The sequence below is a fragment of the Pseudorasbora parva genome, chromosome 7 (assembly GCF_024679245.1).
Source record: "Pseudorasbora parva isolate DD20220531a chromosome 7, ASM2467924v1, whole genome shotgun sequence".
Classification (NCBI taxonomy): Eukaryota; Metazoa; Chordata; class Actinopteri; order Cypriniformes; family Gobionidae; genus Pseudorasbora; species Pseudorasbora parva.
Window position 1 is genome coordinate 9,853,326 of NC_090178.1, and position 27,864 is coordinate 9,881,189.

Genomic DNA, 27,864 nt, shown 5'->3' on the forward strand with positions numbered 1-27,864 from the left:
ACAGAATGATATCATCTGCTACTGTGGACGCTAATATAGTTCTCGTTATCTTTAGTCATCATTGTTGGTGTGAACGGGCCTTTAGAATACTGAATATGTTCACTTTTTGCATTTCCTGCACTGATATTGTGAAAATCTGGAGTTCTGTGTGAGGTCATTTAGAATCTAGACAATATATTTGTCTGTTTGATCTTTCTATCTCTCTCTCTCTTTCTCTGCTGCTCTCTTTCAGTTTATTGGGATTAGAAAGCTCAGATCTCCTTAAAATCACCCTCACCAGATTGACATTTTCAAGGGCTTCCTTGGTAGAACAATGCTGAGAGGAAGAGAAAAGCCAATATGACTTTGTGTCTACCTTGCTGCAGGAGCTGTTTGTGTAAATCGCCTATAAGCTTATTGACCCGCATGCATGTCACTGCCATTAGACAGAACAGAGGAGCTGTGATCCGATTGGCAGATTTCTCACTAACTCTATCCTAATGTCTGACATATGCATTCATGGATGAACACACACATGCAAACAACATCTTGGCACTCAGATTAATCTCTAAGCATTTTCTTTTTCTGTTTTAGACCAGTGAACCCTGGTCTGTTCTAAACCCTAGTGAGTTGTCCACTGTCTACAAAGACGGCATCCTTTCCTAGGCATCGTCCTAATTGTCGTTAGTGGCTGATTTTAAATGGGTTTCACAGGCAGCAATTCTTTGAACACAAGTCACACAAACATTGCCCCTCACATGAAGCACACAAAAGACCTGGTATGCTCGCAGTAAATTCCAGTTTGGCTATAGGCATTAGCATGTTGCTAAGCTAATGTCTCCATGTTATAATTAACATAACAAATAGAAGAACCATTCTTGAGCAATAGACAGCGTCAGAATCGTCTCGCATGGGCTAAAGACAAGAAGGACTGGACTGCTGCTGAGTGTTTCAAAGTTATGTTCTCTGATGAAAGAAAATTTAGCATTTCCTTTGGAAATCAGAGTCTGGAGGAAGAGAGGAGAGGGATACCATGGTCCTTAAACCAGGTACTGGTTGCTTTGGCACTATGTGCAGGTGCCAAGTCCTGTTGGAAAAAGAAATCTGCATCTCCATAAAGTAGGTCAGCAGCAGGAAGTATGAAGTGCTCTAAAACTTCCTGGTATACAGCTGTGTTGACCTTGGACCTCAGAAAACAAAGGATACAGCAGAGGACATGGCATCCCAAACCATCACTGATTGTGGAAACTTTACACTGGACCTCAATCACCATGGATTGCAGTTTTAATTTTCCAACAGGACTTGGCACCTGCACACTTTGCCAAAGCAACCAGTACCTGGTTTAGGTCTCTAGCCCAGGCGAGACGATTCTGACGCAGTCTATTGCTCAAGAATGGCTTGACACTCTAGGAATGCGACAGCTGAAATACATCTGTGCGTAGTGGTTCTTGAAGCACTGACTCCAGCTGCAGTCCACTCTTTGTGAATTTCCCCCACATTTTTTAATGGGTTTTGTTGATAAACGCTGATCACGCTGAACGCTGATTAGAGTGTGGCACCAGATGTCTTCAATATTGAACCTTCTCACAATATTCACATTTTCTGAGATACTAAATTTGTGATTTTTTTTTACTTGGTTGTAAGTTATAATCATCAAAATAAAAAGAGATAAACATTTGAAATATATCAGTTTGTGTGTAATGAATTAATATAATATACAAGTTTCACTTTTTAAATGGAATAATCTCTCTTATATCTGAAATAAACCTTTTGATGATATTTGAATTATAAGACCAGCAACTGTATATATATTAAGTGCTCTTTAAAATGTTCAGTTGGGTTTTTAAATGTTATATACTATAACCTATATTTATTTATTTTATAAAAAATAATTTTTCTCTCTTCTATGTAATCTAATCTAGTGTACACTTTAAACTTGGCATTGTCTCATGATAATGGCTTTTGATACTTTTTGTAAATGAGAAGTAGTTACATTTGATTTTACATGTTCAGCATTGATGTTTCTTGAATAGCAAATCAGCATATTAGCATATTATGATTTCTGAAGGATCATGTGACACTAAAGACTGAAGTAATGATCAAAATTCCATCACAGTAATACAATGCATTTTGAAATGATTAAAATAAAAACGTCATTTTGAATTGTAGCAAAATTTCACTTGTTTGCTGTTATTAATGTTTATATTAATCAAATAAATTAAGCCTTGGTGACATTTTAAAAATCTTACTGAGCCTAAACTTTTAAACAGTAGTGTATTTTAAAATAATTGGCTGGTTATATGGTTTCATACTCTAATCTTCAACGACTGAAACGGATCTTTACCAGGAGACCTTGCTAACCAACTAGCTAGCTACCCTGTTCTGTTCTAGCATTTGATATGTTTGCACTGCTTGTATTGATTTTTCTGTCAGTTTAATTGCCTCTGCTTGTATTATTCTCATTTGCAAGTCACTTTGGTTGAAAAAGTCTTTTAAATTAATAATTTCTGAAATGAGAATTTTGGAGGCGAATATCTGGGGCGTGGTAATGTCTGACCATGTTATGCATCTGCTTTCTAAGAAACAAGATGGCCATTTATGAAAATAGCGTGCAAAAGTGACAAAGAAACAAGAAGGAATAATGCTTTCGTGATGTACACATGACTTGGATTTGAAAAAAGTCTGAACTATATTCTGTTGCATGTCTTTATTTCATGCAGGTAATTTCAATGGCACTGTACCTGCTTGGCACAATGTTTTCCCAGTGGATTTCCTCCATGTTCCTGAAAGAAACTTCATCAAGCTGCTGTGACACTTGTTCCCTTCGAGGTTGCCTTGGCGATTGTGTTTAAAATGCATTGCGAACGGTGTTAGATAGAAGGCAGAAAATCCTTAATCACTGCTTAATTAACGAATCATCTTGTAGCTTCATTTCCTGAGCGGTAATTAAACAGTTCCAAGACGTTTCGTTACAGGGCTTAACATGTTCGCCGGAGATCAAGGTAGAGCCTTTAATGTTATCTCGCTGCCTTCCCAAACTCACTACACTGGAAAGGAACTGTTGATATTGCCTTTTGTTATCCTTATGGTAATGCTCAATGAGTATGCTAAGGAGCTTCTCAAGGCCTGACAATACAAATAGTGAGCGGGAGAGTGAGGAGGACAGAATGAATAAAAAAAGCTGAGCCCTAGCAGGAACTTGCATGCAGGAAAATAGGTCAGAATGACCTCATGTGCAGTAAGTAGGGCAGCGCGGCCCTCTCCTTTCGCCCGGGTGTGCAGAGGCAAGCAAGAAGCTGCGATCCTTTTGGCCATGTTTACTGCCTGCCTTTGAAGTGAACCACGTCTTAACTGGCTTAAACACACCGTGGCGAGAGAATTTGATCTTTAGATTAACCCATCTGGATGGACCAGTGTGTGTTTGAGGACCATGGTGAAGGCCGTTCTGCCGTGTTAGAGAGTCGCTGAGACGCTTCCGTGAAGCAGCTCTGCCCAGAGTGTGACTCCAATGTGCTGGGGTTAAAAAAAGATCAGCATTGTGAGACCAAATGATCCATCTATCCATTCATCTATCTATCTATCAATCTAACCATTCATCTATCTATCTACCTTGTTTACACCTGGTATTAAGATGTGTTTTCGTCGATCGGATTGCAAGTAGACGAAGGGGAGACATACCCGTTTACACCTGGTATTTTAATCCGTCTCATTTTGTCCACTTCCAAACACCTCTGTCCTAATTTATTCCAGGGGGGGGGTCTATGGGAGGGTAAATGTATGGGTTTTTTCAGATCGTTCGATCTGATGGACAAAATAAGCTCACGCAATTTACATATGAGCATGACCGGAAAAAACTGAAAAACATATGGCGAGTGCCAGCCACAAGACTATGCCGAACGCGATGTGTGTGTGTGTTAGAAATCAGGAAAAGTGAGAAGAAAACATCGTGCTTGGTACTTTTTAAACCAAACTTGGGTCTCCAGACAAAGTTTAAATCCTGTCTGTCTGGCACACTTTCCATAGTGTGTCTTGCACATTCGACCACATGACCGTTTACACCATGAATGTCGAATGCATTTCCGACTATCACTGAAAGTGGTCGAAAGTGGACAAGCTCAAAAGGTTTTAGACCCCGTTTACAAATATTGTATTTATCTGTTGTGTTTTTCAGGGGAGGAAAATGGCAACAGAGAAATAGGAGAGACAGAGATGGAAACAGAAAGTGAGAAGACCAGACACCCCCCTCTGGAGCCGGAGGAATGGGATGGTCCACGTAAGTGCATCATCTGATTGTGGGAATGTGAATGTGAATTATAGTATAATTATATGACCATGATGCATTTTGACTATGTCTTGTAATTGTGACTTTATATCTCAAATGTTCATTTAATGTTCATTATCTATACAGACAATCTATCGCCTGACTTATTTTTCTTTTCTTTTTGGAAGCCCTTTTCAAATCCACATTTATGGAACAAAAAACAAAAACAAATGTTGTGACGTTGACTGCAGCAGCTTGGTATTTAGATTTAGCATGAGAATTGTTGCTTTTAGTACAAATTTGTTGACTTTGAGGTCATCTATATGCTAGGATAATCTTAAAGATGGACAAAATGAACTTTTTGCAGATACACTGTTAAAAATACCCTTAAATTAAGTACACTCAACTTGGATACTTAAGTAATTTCAACATAAAATGCATTAATCTGACTTTTTTTGAATCTTGTATAACAAAGTTTTACATTTCTTAACTTATTAAGTTAAAGCTATGCAAATACATTTGTTATAGCTTATTGATCATATCATTTTTATAGTGTACATGCATTTAAAAATAGTTTTTTTTTTAATGTGAAAATCAACCAATTATATCTTGCACTCAGAGGTGTATCCAAATTTTTGTCCAATCAAATGCTCTTTAGAATGAGAATGTTCCTCCCCCTAATACCATGTGCTCAGCATTAGTAGTGAAGTAGTGAATCATGATTCAGACTCTGATGTAAACTAAAGTCTATTGACTGTGTAAAAAAGAACAAACACTTTGACATGCAAAAAGGAATTGTTAAAAGGAATGTGCACAAGATTGTATATAATAAATGGTTTGTAAAACAGATAATAAAGTTCTCTATTAGTAATTTAAGTAAATTTGTAATATAATGTCACATGTATTAGATATATAGACAAAATTTTGCCAAGAATGTAGTTGTTTTGGGCCTCCATGTGTGTCTTGACTTGAGCGCCTATTTGTCCACAGTCCATCGTGGATTGGTCATTATCTCCTGAACCCTAACTGTACTACAAAAACCTGTCTGATATTATATACTGGAGAACAGAAACTCAGAGGACAAGAATATCAGAAAGTGAAAAAAGTCCGCAGTGCCCCCCTGATATGATACTCAGTCTTGAAGGTCCAATCCAACACGCGATCATTCCTGGCCCTCCTTTAACCGTTTAGCCCATTAGCTAGCGGCCAGTAATCACTTGTAAGCAGCTCATTATGACACGTTTTAAATGAATCCATCTGGGATCAGGGGATTTCAGACGCTCAATAGCAGGACATCTGAAGATATCCTTGACAAGGCCACCCGACAGAGGTAAAACTCTGCCGTTTCTGAAGACTTAATGAGCTCTTGAATTACGAAGAGTGTTTTTTTCTAACTTATGGTGAATTGTGATGTGGTCCTGCTTTTGATCACTGATTCAGTGTCAGTGTTACTAAAGAAAGAAGGCAAAATGGAGCACAGTAGGATTTTGTTCTCGAGGTTAATTTAACATGCTGCCTACTCAGTATACAATGATAGTACGTTTATAATGCATCTGATAATATATTTTATGACATTTTATATATAGATATAGATATAGATATATATATATATATATAGATAGATAGATAGATAGATAGATAGATAGATAGATAGATAGATAGATAGATAGATAGATAGATAGATAGATCTTCGGAATATATATTTCATGTCTTCCTCTTTGGAAGACATGAAATATATCACATTTGGAGTCATACTGTATGGGTTATATACAATATAGGCAGTCATTATATGGAAAAAAGCACCATGAGTATTCTGCAAATGTTCTCCTTTTATGTTCCACAGAATAAAGAAAGTCATACGGGTTTGAAACGACATATGATGATGACTTCTATGATGATAGAATTTTCATTTTTGGATAAACGATCCCTTTAAGCTTCAGTAGAAAGCACACAACAGACGTAAAAACAGATATCTTTTCTTTCCCAAGAATCTCGGCTTACCATGCAGATTTTCCCTCGCCGTCTCTCAGTAGAAAAAAAAAAATCTGTTTTATCTGTCTTTTTGCACTTCTTAAAAGTCACTTCATCAAAGTGATGGATAATACATCCAACAAGATAGCAACGGCAGCAATTACTGTTCAGCCGTGGCATCACATCGCAGAATACACAAAATATGATTCCCCTTTTAATGCATATGACCTCCAGAATTTATTGCAGGTACGTACATTTATAAGAAAGTGGATTTTGGCAAGTTGGCACCGGTGAGCCCCCTGGGGTGTGTATTTTATACTGACAGCGAATCAGAGTTATCAGCACCTATCAGATAATGCATTTATCATTAAATTTCACATTTGCATTTCAATCTGGAAAGGAAATGAGCATTGGCGGCGTAAGATAAGAGCGGTGGGACGACGGTAATAAACGGTCCCTGTGATCAGGCAGCCAGCAGGGCTGAGGGGGTCAGTCACACAACGATGGGGGCAAGCGCATACAAAAAGAGGCATCATAGACCAGTTAGGGCTTTCCGGAAGAAAATGCTGAGCTTTAAACTCCGGCAGTGTGGTGGGGGCCTAAGCAGCCCAGTGTCTCTCTGATCATGCGTCCTGTGATGCAGTGAGAGAAAGACAATTCCCTCCCTATTTGTTTTGAATGAATGATTTCAGTTGGTCGTGTCACTCATCTGTGAAAGTGTTACACAAAGAAGCTTGTTCCATAACAACACTAGACTTTTACATTGAATGAATGAAATGCGACTGTTGCTTGAGTTCTCCAGATATCGGGTCCCTCCTTATCGCCTGCTAGGTGAAAAAGCACAAAAAGCGTCACGATTTCTGCTGTCACTCATGTTGGTAGTATAAACAGTGCAGGTTTCACTCCTAACTTCAATATTTAGTAGTGTTAGAGGCTTAGTCAACAATTTTGCCTTAGTAAAAATGGCTAACTCGTCTGAAATAATTTGAGAAGTTGGTTTGATATTTTCAAATCATTTTAGAGCACGATACATTTACGTTTTTTGTTGTTCTTTTTTAAACTTTATTTTCTCTATTTTTACATTTTGATTATTTTTGTCATCATCCAACTCTCACTGATAATTTCATAACATGCTTAAATATAATAAAAATCATATAAATCTATTGTCATACTGTGAGTTTTAAAGTCTAAATACACGTATGTATCATTTAAAAATATGTATGTATGTAAGTGTATATATTGGGGTGTAACGATACCCTCATCTCACGATTCGATTGTGTATCACAATACTGAACTCACTATATAATATTTTTGTAATGCTCCAAGACATATGATGAAAGGTTAACACATTTTTTTCTGTTGATTTAAAATGCTACATGTGGTATCATAATGGGGGTGGAAATGAATAGGCTTGGACTGTACTAGTAAGCCAATGGACAGGACAACCAGAATAAAAATATCATGATTCTGAAGCTGAAAATACTGAATTGTTTTAGATGAATATGTTTGCACTCTGTCACTGACTAGATACGTTTAAAATAATGTAGGCCACTTTTTACTGGTAACATATAACATATATTATATTCAACATTATATATAGTAGTTTATTGTAATACTGAAACTAAAATTCTGTAAACTTGAATTTTTTTCTCTCAGTAATTTTAATTTAGGGTGAACTATTCACAATATATATTTTCACTAGCCGCAATACATATAGTTGCATTTTTGTATTGCGATATATTGTGACACTCTATATTATTGTTACACCCATTGTGTGTGTGTGTGTGTGTGTGTGTGTGTGTGTGTGTGTGTGTGTGTGTGTGTGTGTGTGTGTGTGTGTGTGTGTGTGTGTGTACACAGATTAGTCATAACATTGACCACTGACAGGTGAATAACAGTATCATCTCTTCATCACGGCACCTGTCCTGTTAGTGGGTGGGATATATTAGGCAGCAAGTGAACATTTTGTCCTCAAAGTTGATGTGTTAGAAGCAGGAAAAATGGCCAAGCGTAAGGATTTTAGTGAGTTTGACAAGGGCCAAATTGTGACAGCTAGACGACTGAGTCAGAGCATCTCCAAAACTGCATCTCTTGTGGGGGGTTCCCGATCTGCAGTGGTCAGTATCTATCAAAAGTGCTTCAAGGAAGGAACAGTGGTGAACCGGCGACAGGGTCATTGATGCATTTTGGGGACTGAAGGCTAGCCCGTGTGATCTGATCAAACAGACGAGCTACTGTAGCTCAAATTTCTTAAGAAGTTAATGCTGGTTCTGATAGAAAGGTGTCAGGCTGCACTCTGGGAAGAAGGCAAGCCGGTTTCAGCAGGACAATGCGCCCTGGCACAAAGCAAAAATGGTTCAGGAATGGTTTCAGGAGTTAACTTGGCCTCCAAATTCCCCAGATCTCAATCCAATCGAGCATCTGTGGGATGTGCTGAACAAACAAGTCCGATCAATGAAGGCCCCACCTCACAACTTACAGCCATTAAAGGATCTGCTGCTAACATCTTTGTGCCAGATACCACAGCACACCTTCAGGAGTCTAGTGGAGTCCATGCCTCGATGGGTCAGGGCTGTTTTGGCAGAAAAAGCCTCCTTTACACAACATATATGAATAGTCATAATGTTATGCCTGATCGGTGTATATATAAATATATTTATTTTTATATTTTCCGGTTTTCAGTTTAATTAGTTAGTGTTAGTAATTTTGTTGAATGTTAGTGACATTTTAATAACTAAAAAAAAACATGTTCCGTTTGTTTTTAGTTTTAGTTGTTTTAGTACATCAAGTTAAAACTAAAGGAAAATAAGAAATGCTGCCTTGGCAATTAGAGGATGGATACCCGACCCGAGCCCGACGGGCTCTGACGGTACCCGACGGGTCGGGACAGATATTTAGAAATGACGTTGGGGTTCGGGTCGGGCTCGGACACGTCAGCGCGAAAAGGCATTGAACCTTTTACATTTAAAACTGCTTATTATGCAAGTAGCCAATGGGCCTGTTTAACTTGATGCAATGGTTTGTTTTTGTGATTAAAATAAATGTAAAACGTTACCCTTTTTAACATCCGTCTTCCTGCATGCGGAAATTTGTTTGTCGCCATGACAACAATGCGCAACACGTGCGTGCATATTGCCCGCGGCATCCTTGTCATTCCAGTGAGCGCAACTTGGCAGCAGGACAGCCTTGAAGCCATCCACAGTTGATGCAATCCTTTTTCTGCATAAAACCTCGATTAGCCTAAACTTTTATGGATAGATTATGTAAATAGTTCCCATGTTGCAGTTTAGGAACCATACAGTTTGAGAAAATTGGTAAGATGACTTTCATTTCAATAAGCATTTCAATTGTGTTACGTTAATGTTTTGTTAGCTTGGGCCATTTTTAGCAGACCTTTGTTCATTTCATTTCAGTTGGCTATTTGATTGGGCTCTGTGTAAGGTTTGATGCCCCATGCGCGTGCTGATGCGCTAGTCTGTAAACATTTCAGAATGCCTTCCTATAGTTGCTTGATAAAAGCATTAGTATATGAGGAAAAAAAGATTTTAACTGTCGGGCTCGGACATAAATATTTTAATGCCTGTCGGGCTCGGATCGGGTTCGGTTACTGCTCTGTCAGACACGGGCCGGGCTCGGACAGAAAAATGCGGCCCGATCCGCACTCTATTGGCAATTACCGCTGAAATAAAAGTTTACGTTTTTTTGTCTATTTTATTTTATTTCAGTTAACATTAATTTTATTTTAAAGTAAAGAAAATGTTTTTATTCTTTTGATTTTAGTTTAACTATAATAACCCTGCTTTGCAGAATATCCAGGTTACAAAAGTAGATGGTGATTTATATTGTAATTCTGAATCCTGACAGTATAAAAGCATAAAAGAACCATGAAAGTAGTCCATATAAATTGAGATACATTCCACATCTCCAAGTATTCTGAAGTTATTTGATATCGTCATGCGAGGATCAGACTGATATTTAAAGCACTATTCACGGAAAATCTTGCCTGTAGCTTTTAAACCTCATTCAAGCCACATGAGGGTGAGTAGAGAATGACAGAATTTTCATTTTTGCCTGAACTATCCCTTTTAATCTAGTTTGTCAGATTCATCTCAATGCTGAATTTCATATTTACCTCCCACCACGATCTTTCTGATAGCGCCGGCGCTTGCTAATGCTGCTGATAATCTTGTTACATTACACAGATAAGATCTATTCTACATGCCCCATTCGCTCCTCACAGAGACATTACTGTCAAACTCCGGCAGGAATGTGGATTTCTGGGAAAATAGAATGCAAATGAGAAAATCGCCCAACAGGAAATAACCCTCTCAGAATACAGGATATGACATCGCTCACACAGCTGCATCACTGTCTCCTGGGGAGCAGTACAGTGGACATTAATCTCCGCACGTAATAACCGCATTCACTTTCACATCATGTCTTCTTCTGAAAGGCCATTTCCCCCCTTTCATTCCTCCCATTGTGTTGGAAAAGTCAGATGGGCATGCTATAATTTTAAATAAAGATGGGAATCACACCATCAAATATGAACATCTCAAATTACATGACGTCCTGTTCACAGCGATTAAAAGCAAATTTATTTAGTTTAAGAGACTACCTAGTTATTGCTTTATTTATTTTATTTTTTTACTCCTCTTAATCTGGACTCTTTGTTACTGCCCGGCTTAAGTTAAAATGTATGATTGCGATCGGCAACAGATAATTCTTTAATTGTTCAGTGCGAATGGGATATTTAATAGAGAGTACATCAAAAGAAGGACAGTATCTTAATGAAGAGGCTCAAACAGGTGGTTCCTGCTTTAAGAATCTTTTAAAACCAATTTCAGGATTTGCTTTAGGAGTGAAAACTTCACGTGCTTCAATGTTAAAGGGGTCAGTCTTTTACATGGTACCTGTCGACCTGATTGGCCAAACTTTGCTTGCGATCTTGTCTGTGTGTCATTTTCTTTTTACACGAAAGGTGTGTCAAACACAAAACATGCTGTATCTCTGAGGTGATTGCTGTAATTTTGTGTTACATATATACAGTAAGTTTATATTGTATTTGTTTTAGTTGTAATTTATTTCCAGACTTATTTCAGTTTATTATGATAAAAAAATTAACTAATCACAATAAATAGTACATTTTCACTCCATAATTATAATTTAAAAAAAGATGAATCCTTTTTAAAGCTACAAAAGTTATAGAGAGTGATTTTCTCTCTTTTGTTCTTTGTTTTACATTAATGACAGACAGCAGCAGGTTTATTAGGCTGTTGTCACTTTAAGATCTGAATGCACATGATCTGGATCTGACACATCCTATGACCTACGTCACATACTCTTTTTGACATTTTAAGACTATTTAACTCATTTAAGACATTTGGGCATAATTTTGTGTGGTTTTAAGCACGGAAGAGAACTCAATGCAGCCGTTAAACGTGCTTGGGGCATCTGTTATTTTACTCACACTGCTATCCACCATCCCATTTAAAAAACTATTTTTCTTAGGCTTGTTAACTTACTTTGACTTTTCCGTCATTCATGTGTTGAGCGTATCGAGTCTCGTATCGAGTCTCGTATTGCACGAAGGAGGACAACAATGCCCTATTGATATTTTGTCCCACCGCATCATATACTGTAGTGCAGCCAAAGGATGATGAAAAAACAGATGCATTAAATATTTTAATCTGTTAATTTGAGAAAATAGTATTGCATGCGTTAACACATTAATTTTGACAGCCTTACTTTTGTACACGGCACAAGCTGATATGATCCTGTTGCACCTGAACACTGTTAACCTGAACAAATTTAAAGTTAAGAATTTTTAAGTTTAAGTAATCAGAACTTGCAGATTTTTATTTTGCATACATACATTTGAATTGCTCTTAACTCTTAATATTTGAGTAAGCTAATTCATGAATTATCATGTAATCTCAATTTGAATATTTTATTGGTGACGGCATTTTAACAGCATTATATCTTTTAACAGCATTAGCATAGCATATCAATTGTTGAATGAGGGCAGCATTATAAAACATTTAACATATATCTGTTCTCAAACTAAGGTCATGCTCAACTCGTCACTGTGATGGAAACCGTACAAAAAAACAACAACATAATGACACAATTCTAAACAAGCATAACAAAACATTAAACACTACTTAATCTCCAAATTAACATTAATCTTGCACTAAAAACATTATATAACGCTTCATTTTAGCATTTACTCGCCCCTTTCAGAGTCATGGCAAAGCATGCTGGGAAATACAAATCCCATACCATTTCAGATAAATTTGTCTAAATTAAAAGAAACAAATTAATAAAATCCAAAACAATGAAGCAATTCATATTCAATTCATATAAAAATAAAGTTCTAAATACTTATAAAAGTTAATTTGACTCAATTTATTTAATTGGAGTCGGCTCTACTCAAACCAATGAATTATTTTGAGCGTTAGGGTTTACAGTAGGGGTGTAACAATTAGTTTCAACTTCGATTCGTATCACGATTTGAGGTTGTCGATACGATTCAAGGACGATATTGGTTCATTTAAAACGATACGATCTGAAACGATTCAGTGACTTGAAATCGATTCAGTAACTTTTTAGCCAAAAATTTAAATCAGTGTGACTGAAATAAATACGTGCAGGTGAAGTTTCCTAATTCCTGTTGTTTCTTTTAAGGGAATCGGGTATCAATTAATTTTGGATATAAAACAATTAACAATTAATGGCAAATGTGTTCACATTTTATTTGAATAAAGTGCAACCAACAGTTAAGGTTGAATTTACAGGAAGTTAACCTTTTCTGCTCTCATTTTCAAAAAGTAAGTGCAACCAACATACTACTACTGCTACTTCTGCTTGTTTTTAAAAATAAAAATATTACAATATTAATATCAAAAATAAAGTGAAACTAACATCTCTTCAGGTTTAATTAACAGTAGGCTTACCTGCTACTTTTGCGGTTGTTTTCAACATAAAATTAATAAAAATATAAAATAAATATCAAAAATAAAGTGCAACCAACATCTCTTCATGTTGAATGAGCAGTGGCTGAACCTGCTACTACTACAAACAGCGAGCGACTTATTAAGAACATCTCCGTCTTTTACTAAAGCCAAAGTGTTTGCACGTACTGGACCGCAATGGTGGCTTGATAATTTCTCAGTCGTTGGCTTCTGCTCTGTCATCCGCTGTCATGACAAATCCTGTCAGTGCTAGGTTTTGTTTTCTTTGCACTGCTGCTAGCGCGTGGCTGACGTCACATATAGGCAGACTGAGTAACGTTTAACGCCTTTAAAAGTGCAAAGAAAAAACATCCATATAAAGTCTAACATGCTTCAATCAAACGCATAATTTCCTATTATTTATACAATCGATTGATTACCTTTTAAAACGATATTAGATCGATATATGTTGTCCAGAAGGCCAACTTGCCGAGCACAGATCGATGTAGTTGGATCATACGAATATAAATCGATACATCGATGTAGTAGATGAATCATTAAACCCCTAGTTAACACTGCAGCCAGTGAGCTTGTTGCTCAACATTGAATTAGTTGGTCAGCGTTCCTCCCAAGCCCTCCACCTTCCCCAGCTCCACCTGTATGTACTGACCATAGCAAGTCCCATGCTTGGTCTGCAGCAGTGTAGCAGATCTATTATGCCAAGACAAATACATTAAAATGGTCATATCCATTACCATGCTAAACTCTTCAGATTTGTCATGATAGAAATTCAAAAGATTCAAGACAATTAAATGATTTAAGATCAGAGAAAGGCTTAAAATAGTCATGTAAACGTATATTTTGATTGTTCTCGGCACAAAAAAGTATGATTTGACCCCTATAAGCTATTGCGTTCTAGGAAAGTTCACTTACAGCTTCCTTCTAATCCATAAGCATGTTCTGTGAAGGCAGGAGACCATCCCTGAGATGAAAAGAACATCCACTCCGAGCTCATAAAGGAAGCGTTCTGTTATCTGCCCCTCCGTCTTCTTCATTCTGTCTCGTCATGGGCTTCTGTATATTAGTGGTAATAGCCTGTACAGCTATTTTGTTAATTATCTTGGACGTCTTTGATGCATATCTTGACACGCTCCTCAAGGCATAAAGAAAGTGCATGTGCAGGCAAAGAAAGGGAAGGAAGCTTTTATGCATTAATGAACTTCTTTTTTGTACTTATTACTATGTCTGCCCTCAAATGGAAGCCTTTAACTTAAACTTAAAGGAGTTATATTGCGGAAAACAGGACTTTTTGGTTTTTCTTGCTTTTTTTATACATTTCAAAATACCTGAACACATTTAGATTAATATATAAAAAATACATTAAGTTTTATTATTGAAATAATTATAAAAAAATGTATATATATATATATATATATATATATATATATATATATATATATATATATATATATATATATATATATATATATATATATATATATATATATATTCAACGTATAATGTGAGTTAAGCACCAAAAGGATGTACTTTATTTTAAAATGAGCATTTTGACTAGAGGTCGTCCGATAGCTAGGTTGGACCACATTTGCCAATAACCGATTAATCGACCGATAGTTTTTAAAATAGATACTGGATAAAACATAACACCAAGTAAAATAGTGCTGAACTTTATTGCAAGAAATAAATCAAAAACATTACTGAACCATGAAAATGTGTTAAATTGCATATGCAAATATGAATATATTCAAATGATAAGTTCTAACAGAAAAAAACTAAACCATTAAAATATTACAAGTAAATGTTTCTTTAACCTAGAAACATGTATGTGAATGTCATAGGTAACAGACTGCAAGTCCCATTTGTTAACAAGGATGTATTAGCTTATATAGCTAGCTTACATGAACTAAATGCATTATGCAATATACATTTTACAGTAATACATTAATATTTGAGCAATACAATTGTACCGTAATCATTCATGCAAGTTCATAGTGTATAAAAAGGTTAACAGATAAAACTAACAATGAATAATACTTCTACAGCATTTATTAACCTTACTTAATGTTAAAAACAGACTAATAATGTATTATATTAAGTGTTATTTCATATTCATCCAAATAGCTTTTTTAGAACACTTGATGGTTTTCTAATCAAAATAACAAAATATGTATTGAAATCGAATGTGTTTCTGATTTTTTACATTTCTGTCAGATGCATGACCATAAAGTCAGGTGTTTAACATCACTAGTTGTTACATCGTTTTAACTGCTTGAGGTAACCGTTAGCGTCCTGTCAGCCTCGATGACACGGCACATACATACTGCTGTTCTTTCCCTGCTAAAGCATTTAAAATGATTTGGCAACATGTACTGAAGTGTTCTGTATTCATACCGTTTGACTTTCGGTGTTTTAAACGCGCATCTGATGTGTCGGCGCGCTCTGTGCAGCATGTGCTGTGAAGCGCGGAGCCTCACGTGTTAATGTAAACAACGTCAGCGACGTTTTTTTATTTGCCGTCTAGAGGACGCTCTCATGCTATATAATGCCACAGACCCTTCTCAGAGCTCTCGTAGGCTACTGTGGAATGACAGCGCACCCTTCTCAGCCGCTAAAACTATCGGTATTGATTTTTGCCGATAACGATTGTTCCCCCAATCATGAATGAATAGGTCAACCTCTAATTTTGACTATTATTTATATTCTGAGAATGATTGAAGAAATGATGATGAATGGAAAATCTTGATAATCATGATTATCCAATAAGCATTGAGTAGGCCTAACCCTCATCTAGACCCAGTCACCTTGAGGACTGAGACACCTCCTCGTGGGCGGCTCTGTAAGCTCAGCAGTGCCTGTCGGACACAGTTGGTTCAGTCTCTGTGAGCCATCTGGACCCGGGCCACGAGCAGAACATGGGCAGGTTCTGCTGAAGAAGCCCTAAAGTTATAAAGGAGCAGGTAGCACACAGACAAGCAGGAAGCACGTCCTCACAGACAGGAAGCGTGTATAGATTTCTTGTTCTCCACTCAGCCCACCTGTACGTGGAGCTGACACGGTGTCCGCCCTTGACCGGACCCCCTCACCCGCCCCAAACAATAGCCGCTTCAGCTTTAATGCACATATGTCATGCTAAGTGAATTTGTGGAGCAGATGGTCACGATAGCATGGCAGGTGCCTCGACAAATGTTTGCGTTTGCTGTGCTGCTATTTATATCGGCGCAAAACACAGCGGCACAAATATTTGAAAAGGCCATTGGGTGTTTTTTCAACATGCGTCACAATTATCAACGTGTCTTTTTTTTTTTGTTCTTCCCAGCCCAAAACAAACAGATGGCAGTTATGGGTTCACTGCTAACCGCCTTAGATTTCTGTGCTGATCTGAAAATACACGGCAAAAAGATGGATGAAGGTCTTAAAGGAATAGTTCACCCAAAAATAAATATTTTGTCATCATTTACTCGTGTCGTTCCAAGCCTGCATGACACACAAAAGGAGATGTTTATGCTACTTTTCAATCTAATGAAAGCAAATGAGGCTACAAAAATGCCAAGAAAGCACTCTTTTTCACTTCTTAGGGTGTGTGTGTGTGTGTGTGTGTGTGCGTGTGTGTGCGTGTGTGTGCGTGTGTGTGCGTGTGTGTGTGTGTGTGTGTGTGTGTGTGTGTGTGTGTGTTTCTTATTGACTCGTTTTCCTTAAAACAAATTCAGTTTGCTTGTGAAACCACTTGTGACTTGTTTTCAGAGAATGTGTATTTATTATTAATGTATTTTGAAGAAAGTCACACACGTTTGGAATGACGTGAGGGTGAGTAAATGATGGAGATACCCCTCGCTGCAGACTGTAGCGCGCTGACGTCACGAATATACGTCACGAATATTACGTATCGCATATCTTTAAAACGCATGCGCAATCACGTGGTGACAGCGCATGTGTGTACTATTTGCGTTATGCGGTGATGTCACATGTTTTGATTTCTTGTTTGACGTCCCACGTCTTTAAAATGCATGAGAAAACTTGACTTAATAGGTTAATAAAATGTTAAAAACGCTAAAGTAATAATAAAAAACAGCAAAACGGAGTACACATATCCTTGGTTTTGACCATGCCATCTGAGGTAAAACAATATAATTATAAAGAATTACAGAGTATACTCTGTAATGGCTGTGTATTTTATTTAAACTAAGTGTAGTTTAGATTACAACTCTTTATTGTCCACGCAGGTGGAAATTCATCTTTAGCCTCACAAAAATTATTAATTTGAATTCCCAATTCAATACAGCAAACACACGAAGAAACTTGCAAGAATTACATGCCCCATGCATTACAAACGTATAAACTAATTACGCTAAGACCATAAATAAGTAATATCACTAAATAAATAAATAAATAAACCACCCTTAGTAACATAATGTACATAGATCATTAATTGTATAAAATAATGGCAGATGGTATAAATGTGTTATTTTCACATTATGTTGTAGCCTACATTGTTCTTCTTTATTTTTGTGTATTATATTTTTTGGACAGTTTCTGTTGCTTTGACAATACGGCATGTAAAACATTTATGCCAATAAAGTAGTTTGATGTTAAACTGATTACATACAGTACATTTTCAGTGTCTATATCCCATATTATAACTCATAAGAGTGACAACTTTCTTTTATTTCAAAGCAAAGCAGACATCGCTTTTATCATTATAATTACAGAATTATGTACACATACAGATTATCATACACACATATACAAACATTCAACCCGAGCAATAGCCCTCATCCTCGTTATCTGGATGAAATCACCTCAGGTCTCCCCATCCGCCATCAGGAGCAGACCCGGGTGGGCAGTCCTTGGAGAGTGCAGAGCAAGCACAGTGTCAATGAGCAGGGCACCCCAAACTCTTGTTTGTGTTCTGTGGAAAATGCACACCAGTTCTAGACACCTAATTTAGATAAAATATAGAACAAACAATGTTGAATAATTTTGAAGAAAGGCATTAACATGGTACAGGGTCATACCAGGACAATATTTTAAAATGTATTATTGGAAGAAGTTAGACAAAGATATGCTTGAGTGTTATTGGCTTTGTCTGTAAAGTACCTAAGAGACTTATTTTATTAAGAATAAAAACAAGATAAAAAAATTCTCAAGACAAACTTTAGATTGAAAAAGCCTAGCCTGAAAGTTTGAAATAGTTTCAATAGCTATGAAGTTTGAAGATTCATTAGTTCAAAGTAGTTACAGTCTATCAGAAACAAAAACATGATAAATAGATAGACACAGACAGACATAACAGACAAACAATATATATATATTTTTGGCAAGACAAACATTACAGACAGACACATTACAGACTGGCATGACATGCAGGCAGACAGACACATTACAGACTGGCATGACATGCAGGCAGACAGACATATTACAGACTGGCATGACATGCAGGCAGACAGACACATTACAGACTGGCATGACATGCAGGCAGACAGACACATTACAGACTGGCATGACATGCAGGCAGACAGACACATTACAGACTGGCATGACATGCAGGCAGACAGACACATTACAGACTGGCATGACATGCAGGCAGACAGACACATTACAGACTTGCATGACATGCAGGCAGACAGACACATTACAGACTGGCATGACATACAGACAGACACATTACAGACTGGCATGACATGCAGGCAGACAGACACATTACAGACTGGCATGACATGCAGGCAGACAGAAACATTACAGACTGGGATGACATGCAGGCAGACAGACACATTACAGACTGGCATGACATGCAGGCAGACAGACACATTACAGACTGGCATGACATACAGACAGACACATTACAGACTGGCATGACATGCAGGCAGACAGACAGATATTTGATTTGTTTTCAACATAAATTCCCATAATTTTATTAATTCTTTTGAGACTCCAATTTACATTTGCATTCCATGTAAATGCATCTCTGTTTAAAGATGTTTAAATATCTATTTGGAAAAACAAGACAAAAATTAGGATTTTTATTTTATTTTTGCAATGCATGCAACAATCAATGACATGACTTCCTTAATTTAAGTCTTTCTGCTCTATTTTAAGACATCTTCAAAGCATTAATTTGTTTAGAGGCACACATGTTAAACATTAATAAATTAAACATTTATGACGCTCTATATGGCATCCCTAACAATTAAAAGCTGTTAACACAAACACACAATTGTTAAATACAACATAAATACACTGCTTATTGACTTACTGCCATGGAATCCATACCTTTCGAGCGAACGCTAACATCATCCTCAGGTGATTGAAGTTGAAAATGAATGTATGCGCATGCGCGAATACACAAGTGACATCATCGGCGCGCATGCGTATTTAATACCGACGAAACGTCACTTTGCGCATGCGCGCTAACACATTCGTGACGCAATATTCGTGACGTCACCGCGCTACAGTCTGCAGCGAGGAGTATTTGAAATGATGAGAGATTTTATTTTTGTGCTGACTATCTCTTTAAAAACTAGTGAAAAAAATCAAGCACAGCATCAGTTCTAGCAGGTCACGTTAGTCTGTCAGCCGATCATGACTACCTATAGGAATACGATGTCTTTCGCAGCATACCTATATAAGCTCCTTCAGTACTCCTATCAGCAGCTATTGCGTTTCTCCAGAGCTCATTTACCCTCCTCCATCCCCAGCTCCTCCTCTCATCCATTCGGGATTTGAGATCAGAACTATACCAGCGATCAAAACTGTATGCTAATTCACCCTTCCCTGGCAGTTTGATTGACAAACGATCTGACCAACCACAATCTGCAGATTCCGCTATTTCTGTCCGACAAAGCAATCAAGTAGATTAACATCAGTGGACTTGAACTTGAAAAACGGTGCGCACTGACGTCTTTCCGCGGTTGAAACCACATTCCTTCTGAAGTTCATTCATGTTTATTTGATACTATAAATGATCTAGATTATAAGGAAGAAATGATCGGTTCAAAAGCGGCTTTAACTGAGGCGCTACAGCGACTGTCAACTCATACTAAACAGCCACAAAACAGTATTTATTGCTTACATTTCTTTAAAAAATGTACATTTTAGGGTTGGGACATCATTTCATATTAAAGGTAACCTGCGCTGTCCTGTCTGTCAGTGTGTTTTCAGTATCCGCTTTGCTCCACAATGTGTTTTTCACTGCGTGAGAACGTGTGTGTGGTGTGAGAGCAGGGCATGTCGGGCAGTATCTAAAGGGGGCGGGCCTCTCCGAAACTGTTAATCATCTTAACAGTAGTGGTCCTTACAGAAATACAATTATGTTGTAATATTTTAACAATCTCTGGTCACTATGAAAGGAAGTCATATGATATTGGAAACATGGGGGTGGTTAAATAATACCAAAACTTTTTGGTGAATTCTTTAAGCCTTTAATGCATTCCTCTGGGTTTTATTGATCTGGGACGTCATTCACCACCCTCCCCCTCATTCATTTGTTAAGGTTAAGTATTCCTCAATCTATTCATTATATAAATAAAAAATATTTAAAATAAAAAAATATAAATAATAATTCAAAAGATTCCATGTTTTTTTATTGTAAAAAAAAAAAATATATATATATATATATATATATATATATATATATTTTTTTTTTTATATATATATATATATATATATATAGGCTCACTAGCGACCCGGGGTATGTAATAGTGTAAGTATATATATTTTTCTGCACAATAATTGAATCCTTGACTCAAGAAGTGCAGTTAACCTTTATTCCTTAAAGAGATAGTTCACCCCAAAAATTCAAAATCGGTCATCTTTTACTAAAAGAAGATATTTTAAAGAATGTTGGTAACCAGAGAGTTGGCGGCACCCATTGACTTTAACTTTTTTTTTTTTTTCTACAATGGTAGGTAATGGGTTCTGTCAACTGGTTCCCAACAGTCTTTAAAATATCTTCTTTTTTATTCAGAACAAAGAAACTCATACAGTTGGTTTGGAACAACTTGATGGCGAGTAAGTAATGACACAATATTCATTTTAAAGTGAATGATCCCTTTAAGGTGACAATGTCTGATACACAATGATGATGTGATTTTTCGAAGGCATGAAACAAAAACAAAAATCATCAGCAAAACTTGAAATGGCTCAGTGATTTATACAGAGTAACTACTGTACGCAATCAAATATTAGTGTCACTGTTACTTGATGGTGGATCCCATACGGAAATGTAATATATGTACATATATGTCCCTATATCCGAGTAGTGATGTCATATATGTTTCATATAAGGCAATACATTATTAGCGCATATATACATTCTCATGATATATGAAGATATAGGTTTATACCATGTATGAAATACCCATAGAATAATTATTATATATACATATATTAAAATTATTTATATGATGATTTTTTATATGGTACTGTATGTTAATGCCATATATGTAAACAATATATGTCGAATTTATATATGTAACTTTATTTAAACATAATATATGCAAACATTCAGTATGCTGGTATAGGATTTTATATGGATTTATATAGTGGTGTTTGAATCCTGGCATTTCATAATTTGGTTTTGGTTCAGGCTTCGGAAATTAAAAGCTCCATGTGTGTTTTCCTCCTCGTTGTGAGTGTACAGTTTGAGCATTCGCTTGGTCTCGTGTGAGCATCTAGTTTTGCTTGGGCAGTATACACTCTTTTTTCCATGTGTTTAGGGTTGTTTGTTTAACATGCGGCTTGTGCTCATGGCGTGTACTTTCATGTTTTGTTCTGTGTAGCATGTAACGGTTACTCTGGTACATGGGTGACATTTTTCATCCTGTCCTCTAGAGGGCAACAGAGGGAGGACGTGGTTTTAAGGTTACGAGTAGCATAGAGGAGAGGCATGGCAGTGGAGCATGGGTGAAAATGCCTGGAATCACATTGTGTTTGAGAGTTAAGTGAATTGTACATTCTAATGCTTTACAATCGTGTTCAAATGCACATTTGTATGTACCCATAAAAATGTTAATTCATAGTGTTTGGAAGTTTGCAGAGAAGCTCTCAGAGGACTCTGTTATGGGGCTTGAGTGCACTGATACCTACTGTGTTGGATTGTGCCAGTGCCTAATCTAGGATTTAGGATTGTATCTCTTCATTGCCTGCTTGGACTGGGACTTCTACAACACTCATATAAGAGACTTGCATTGCAGACTGTATATCCTTTTCCCTCTATGGCATTTTGAATTGTTTGGTACTGTTTTTTGTTTGTGTATCACTAGTATTTTGGGTTTGGAATTGATTTACTGTGTATTTGTTTACTTATAGTGTTGAGCTTTGATATTCACAATGCTGTCTTGGATTTCCATCCATGTGCTAATTGTTACTATGTTATCTCATTCAGTGGTTAAAGAGATACAATTTATTTTCACTCCCTCATTGAGAATCTTACAGTTAGTTTGAACACAAACTATTGGCAAAAGTGAATTCCCGTTTTTTTTAGGCTTTCTTATTGTATAAAAAACTAAGGCGAGCCAGTTACAAGCATGAAGGGGTTTGATTGTTTCGATTGTTTATTTTTGAAGTCTAATAAAAAGCCCATTGACCTCTGCACCCTTGAGTCCTTCATCTCTTGCTTCACCTGACAATAAGTAACATTATAAATATTTTATATTTTAAATGTCATTTGTTTTTATACATAGTATAGATTTTAAGACTCTACGGCATTTGACAGTGATAATGATTTGTCACATATATAATTTAAACATATATAATATGTGGACTAAAGATATATGTCAATATATGGAATTTCTGATGCTGTGCATATATGTGCATTTATGTTTTTACTCTATATGAGCATATTAGGATATTTCATATATGAGACCTATGTGTCAATATATGTATTATACATACATTAACATATATAATATATGGGATACATTTATATGTCAATATATGGAATTGTTCCAATTTCTAATATGATTCATATATGTTTTTACTTTATATATCACATATATCGCATATATTGATATTTCATATATAGACATATATTACATTTCCGTATGGGATCTGGTGAAGAAGCTAACAGAGATCAAAATATAGACTTTTATAGAAGTTGAAAATGAAAGTTGTAAGAATATAGTTAAGTTTGTGAATATGAGCCAGACACTGAATGTACTAGGGAAATGAGCTCTAAGATGACAGTGATGATAATGAAAAGCATCTGCTCAAGATAATGATGCTTTTATTTTAGTCTTTTGTCATTGTTATTTAAAATATCCAGAGAGTTTTTATATTATGGCAGCAGTTAGACATCCATCTGTGTTTGATATTGATCCGGGTCGCTAAAGACCCGAATATGTATTAATGATGGGTGAAACATTCATATAATTTAAGGGTTAATGATGCCAGAGCTTTTATTACAAGAAGGTATATTCCACGCAATTACAAATGCCACAGGAATAACACGTAGACCATTCTAATCGGCATACGTGTCTGTGCATCTCAACATATTTAGCAATGACCTAGAATCCAGGAATTAAACATTCAAATAGCTGCAACCGGCGCTCCATTGTCAGGCTTGTTGACAGCTTATGAATTGCATGCTTTAATGCTGGGCCTTCAGATAAACATCCCAATGTACCCGCAAAGAAACGTCGCATGCAAACGAATCCCCGACTTCCAGCGACCGACACCTGCTCGTGTCCAGCGACTAATAAAGTTTCTCATCCTCCTTTCCGCATTTGTATCTTTTCCTCTAATTATTCACCAAAGTCTGTTAAGTCACGGTGCCGTCCGAGGGGAGGGAGGGGGGCCCAGATGCAGATTAGGCTCCTGAAGATGAGGGTCTAAAAGGGATTTAATGGTAGAATGGATTAGAGAAATCCTTGTAACAATGTTAAATAATTATAGTTCCAGCCGAGATCAAAGCAGCATTGATTGAACCCCTCAAGCCCTTTAACACAGAGGAGAGAGAGAGAGAGAGAGAGAGAGGAGAGAGAGAGAGAGAGAGAGAGAAGAGAGAGAGAGAGAGAAGAGAGAGAGTAGATGGAGAGAGAGAGAGTGAGAGAGAGGAGAGAGAAGCTGAGAGAGAGAGAAGAGAGAGAGAGAGAGTGAGTCTTGGAAAAGCAAAGATTGGTAAACTGCTGCTTGGGCCGCAGCGGCAGCTGCACATTGTGGATTGGCGAGGAAGCGCATGGATAAAAAGATGCATCCTTTAGGAGAGCTCCGTCTGGCTTTTGTCACTGTAGCTGGAGATCCATTTGAGAGGTCTGATAACGACGCAGACGAACTCGTGAGGGAGAACGCTGTCAGAAGCGCTTGCGCTGATACCTAAGCGTTTTAAGACGACTTATAGACAGACTGGAATTTAATGTATGCAAAGCACCAAGTTTTGAGCGGAGGCTTTCAGTCGGAGTTGTTTATTTCCCATGTAATCAAGAAATTTTGACATGCCTGGCTGCCGCTCATTTTCCGAGTGAGGGTGTCTTGTTCGCTGCTCTCAGCCATCTTACCGCAGGCTTTCTCTGCTAGTCTCGCTCAGATAAGTGGTATTGTGCAAAATCAGATTGTTGTGACAATGCGGTACAGTAGAATTTGGTACTGAATGAGCCGGGGTTATGTAGACGAGGTGGCTCGAAGAATCGATGTATGTAAAAGGACCTGTTTGTGTATAAATAAGGTGCATGCGATTTCTGGGCATGTATAGCAACTTAACTAATGCTGCTACCCAATGCGTGAATACCCATTTGTGGGCGGGGCTCTTTTTTGTGCTTACTGAAGAGGGAGGGGCTAACATTTTGTACTTCACACTTATTGTGTACCACACATACTTATTGTACCCGATGAACTACATAAGCATAGATTAGTCCGGACACTCTCCGCTCGTAGTCTTACCGTGTCCAGATGCAAATTTCTCCACTGATCCGTGATGTTAAGAGGTTTAAGAGCAATGACTTCATGCTTGTTAGCAATGGAATCAATCTGAACACAAACTAATGTGGTCTCAAGACCATGAACACATTAGTATGTGCTCTTATTGTCAAACGCAGATGTTTCTATTTCCCTGTTTCAATCTAAATATAGAGCTCTTAGTGTGCTGGGAAGTAATCTGTTGTCTGTTCTTGTTTTCAGTGAATCGCTCATCTGGATTATGGTAACACTTTATTTTACAGTTGTCCTTGTTACATATGTTACACGTACTTACCATAGTAATAATGGCAAATTATGCATAAAAGCATGCAACTAACCCTCAACCAAACCCTAATCCTTTCCTAACCCTATTGTAAGTACATGTTGTTAATAAATATTACTCAGTATTTAAATATATAATTACACCTGTGATAATACAAAAATATATAATTACACCTAACAATGACACCTTAAAAAAAGTGTAACCTAGATTATCAGTGGCATAGACATGTTTCTAAAAATTCATTATTTTACTCTTTACCGGTCTATAGTGATCTCTGAAACAGACATCTAAACGCTTTGAGATGATACTGGGGTAAGCCAAGGCGCGTACGTAATTAGATTTTTTTTATTATGTTAAACATAATAAATATGTTACGATACTGGAATTTCAATACAATACCTTAACAAATATTGATACTCAATATAATTTTTAATACCACAGGGAGACCTGCCATATGTAGGCTACTACCATACAGATATTTGTATTAACTATAATTTTTTTATAATTTTAGTCATTTTGTTGCATAGCTTACACAGCACAATGAGGCTTTATTTGAAACTTTAAACTAAATTTACAACATGAAGTAAAAAAGTTATAAATTAAGAACAAATTGCAAATGATTACACAAATAAATACAATAGAATAATAAAATAAATACAAATAATTAAATAGATTAATTCTTACAATTAAAGTTGCCAGAAGTCAAGAGCAGTGAGTGATTTTTGATTTGGTTCTTTGATAAACATGACAGACCTCAGCAGGTTTATTAGGCTGCCGTCCCTTTAAGAGCTTATACACTTATTCTCGCTGAAGAGAGAAGAGCGAGCAGGAGAAGAAGAGGGTCAGTGAAAATGTGCTGGAGTATTGGAAACATTTCAGATATTTCAGTATCGATATATATCAAAATATCAATATTTTTGAGCACGCATGCATGCACGCCTACACACACACACACACACACACACACACACACGCACACACTGATTGAGCCAAAACATTGTGACCAGTCACAGGGTGGAGTGACTAATTGTTGATCTCCTTACAAGGCCACATATTAACGTTTGGGTAGATTAGATGGTTAGCAAAAAATCTGTTCTCAAAATCAACGTTTTGGATGGAGGAGAAATGGGCAAGAATAAAGATCTGAGTGAGTTTGACAAGGGGCAAAAATTGTTATGGCAAGGTGACTGGGTCAGATATCCCATCTTTTCCAAGCCGACAGAAGGTCTACTGTGGCACAGGTCACACCATTTTAGTGATGGTAATGGGAGGAATGCACTCTGCTCTCTATGGGGCTGTGTAGCTGTAGACAAATCAGAGTGCATCTGATGACCCCTGTCCACCATCTGTACCACCTACAATGGACACGCAAGCTTTGGAACTGGACCTTGGTGTAGTGGAAGAGGGTTGTCTGGTCTGATGTGCCCAGTTTTCTTTACATAACATGGACAGCTATATCCATGTGGCCTGTGATTCTGAAGAAGTAATGGCACCAGGATGCACTGAGACGATGACAAGCCGGTGGAGGGAGTGTGATGCTCATTGGTGCAGACCAGGTACAGAATTCATGACAATGGTGTACCCTGGTGGAAGTGGCCTCTTTCAGCAGGATAATGCACCCTGAAGAGTTCAAGGGGCTGCCCTAGCCTCTCCAAATTCCCCAGATCTTAATCCAGTAGAGCATCTAGATGTGCTGGACCCACAAGTTTAATCCATATGCGGCTCCACCTCAGAACCAACAGGACTTGTATGTGTTAATTTCTTTAAAAAAAAAAGTAAAACCAAACATAGGGATTTTCCAGTCTAAAGCTTAGACAGCCCTGATGACAGCTACATGGAATATGAGTGGAATAAAAGCAAGAGGGGGAGGGCAAAAAGAAAACCCCCTCTTATGTGAGGGAGGAGCAGAATACACACACGTTTGTTTTTGTGACACATGGGGACATTTCATAGGCGTAATGGTTTTTATACCGTACAAACCGTGTTTTCTATCCCCCTACACTGCCCCTGCCCCTAAACCTGACCATCACAGAAAACATTCTGCATTTTTACTTTCTCAAAAAAACTCATCCTGTATGATTTATAAACCTTTTGAAAAGTGGGGACATGGGGAATGCCCTCATGTTTCACCCTCTCCTTGTAATACCTGTCATACCCATGCCATTACACACGTGTGTCCTGATATTTCACAAAAACAAGCACAGACACACATACACACACACACACACACACGTATGTTTTTGTGACACATGGGGACATTCCATAGGCGTAATGGTTTTTATACCGTACAATTGTAATACCTATGTCATACCCATGTCATTATACACGTGTCCTCATATGTCACAAAAACATGCCCCCCCCCCCCCCCCTCACACACACACACACACACACACACACACACACTCACACACAAACACACACAATGAGAAAGAGGAGGACAAACATTGAATTTCTTTTTTCCTCGTACAGGCTGGATTATTTGAATCTATGATCAACTACAGAGTGATTGA

At 37.3% G+C, this 27,864-nt stretch overlaps 1 protein-coding gene across 2 annotated transcripts in view; it reads left to right on the forward strand.

Moving 5' to 3' along the window:
* The window catches only part of zfpm2a (zinc finger protein, FOG family member 2a), a 220,775-nt gene that overhangs the window by 71,796 nt on the left and 121,115 nt on the right, over positions 1-27,864 (forward strand). For both annotated transcript variants that reach the window (XM_067448056.1, XM_067448058.1), the window contains one exon: positions 4,151-4,252. In XM_067448056.1, the coding sequence (XP_067304157.1) occupies positions 4,151-4,252 (102 nt within the window). The remainder of the gene's footprint in view (positions 1-4,150; positions 4,253-27,864) is intronic.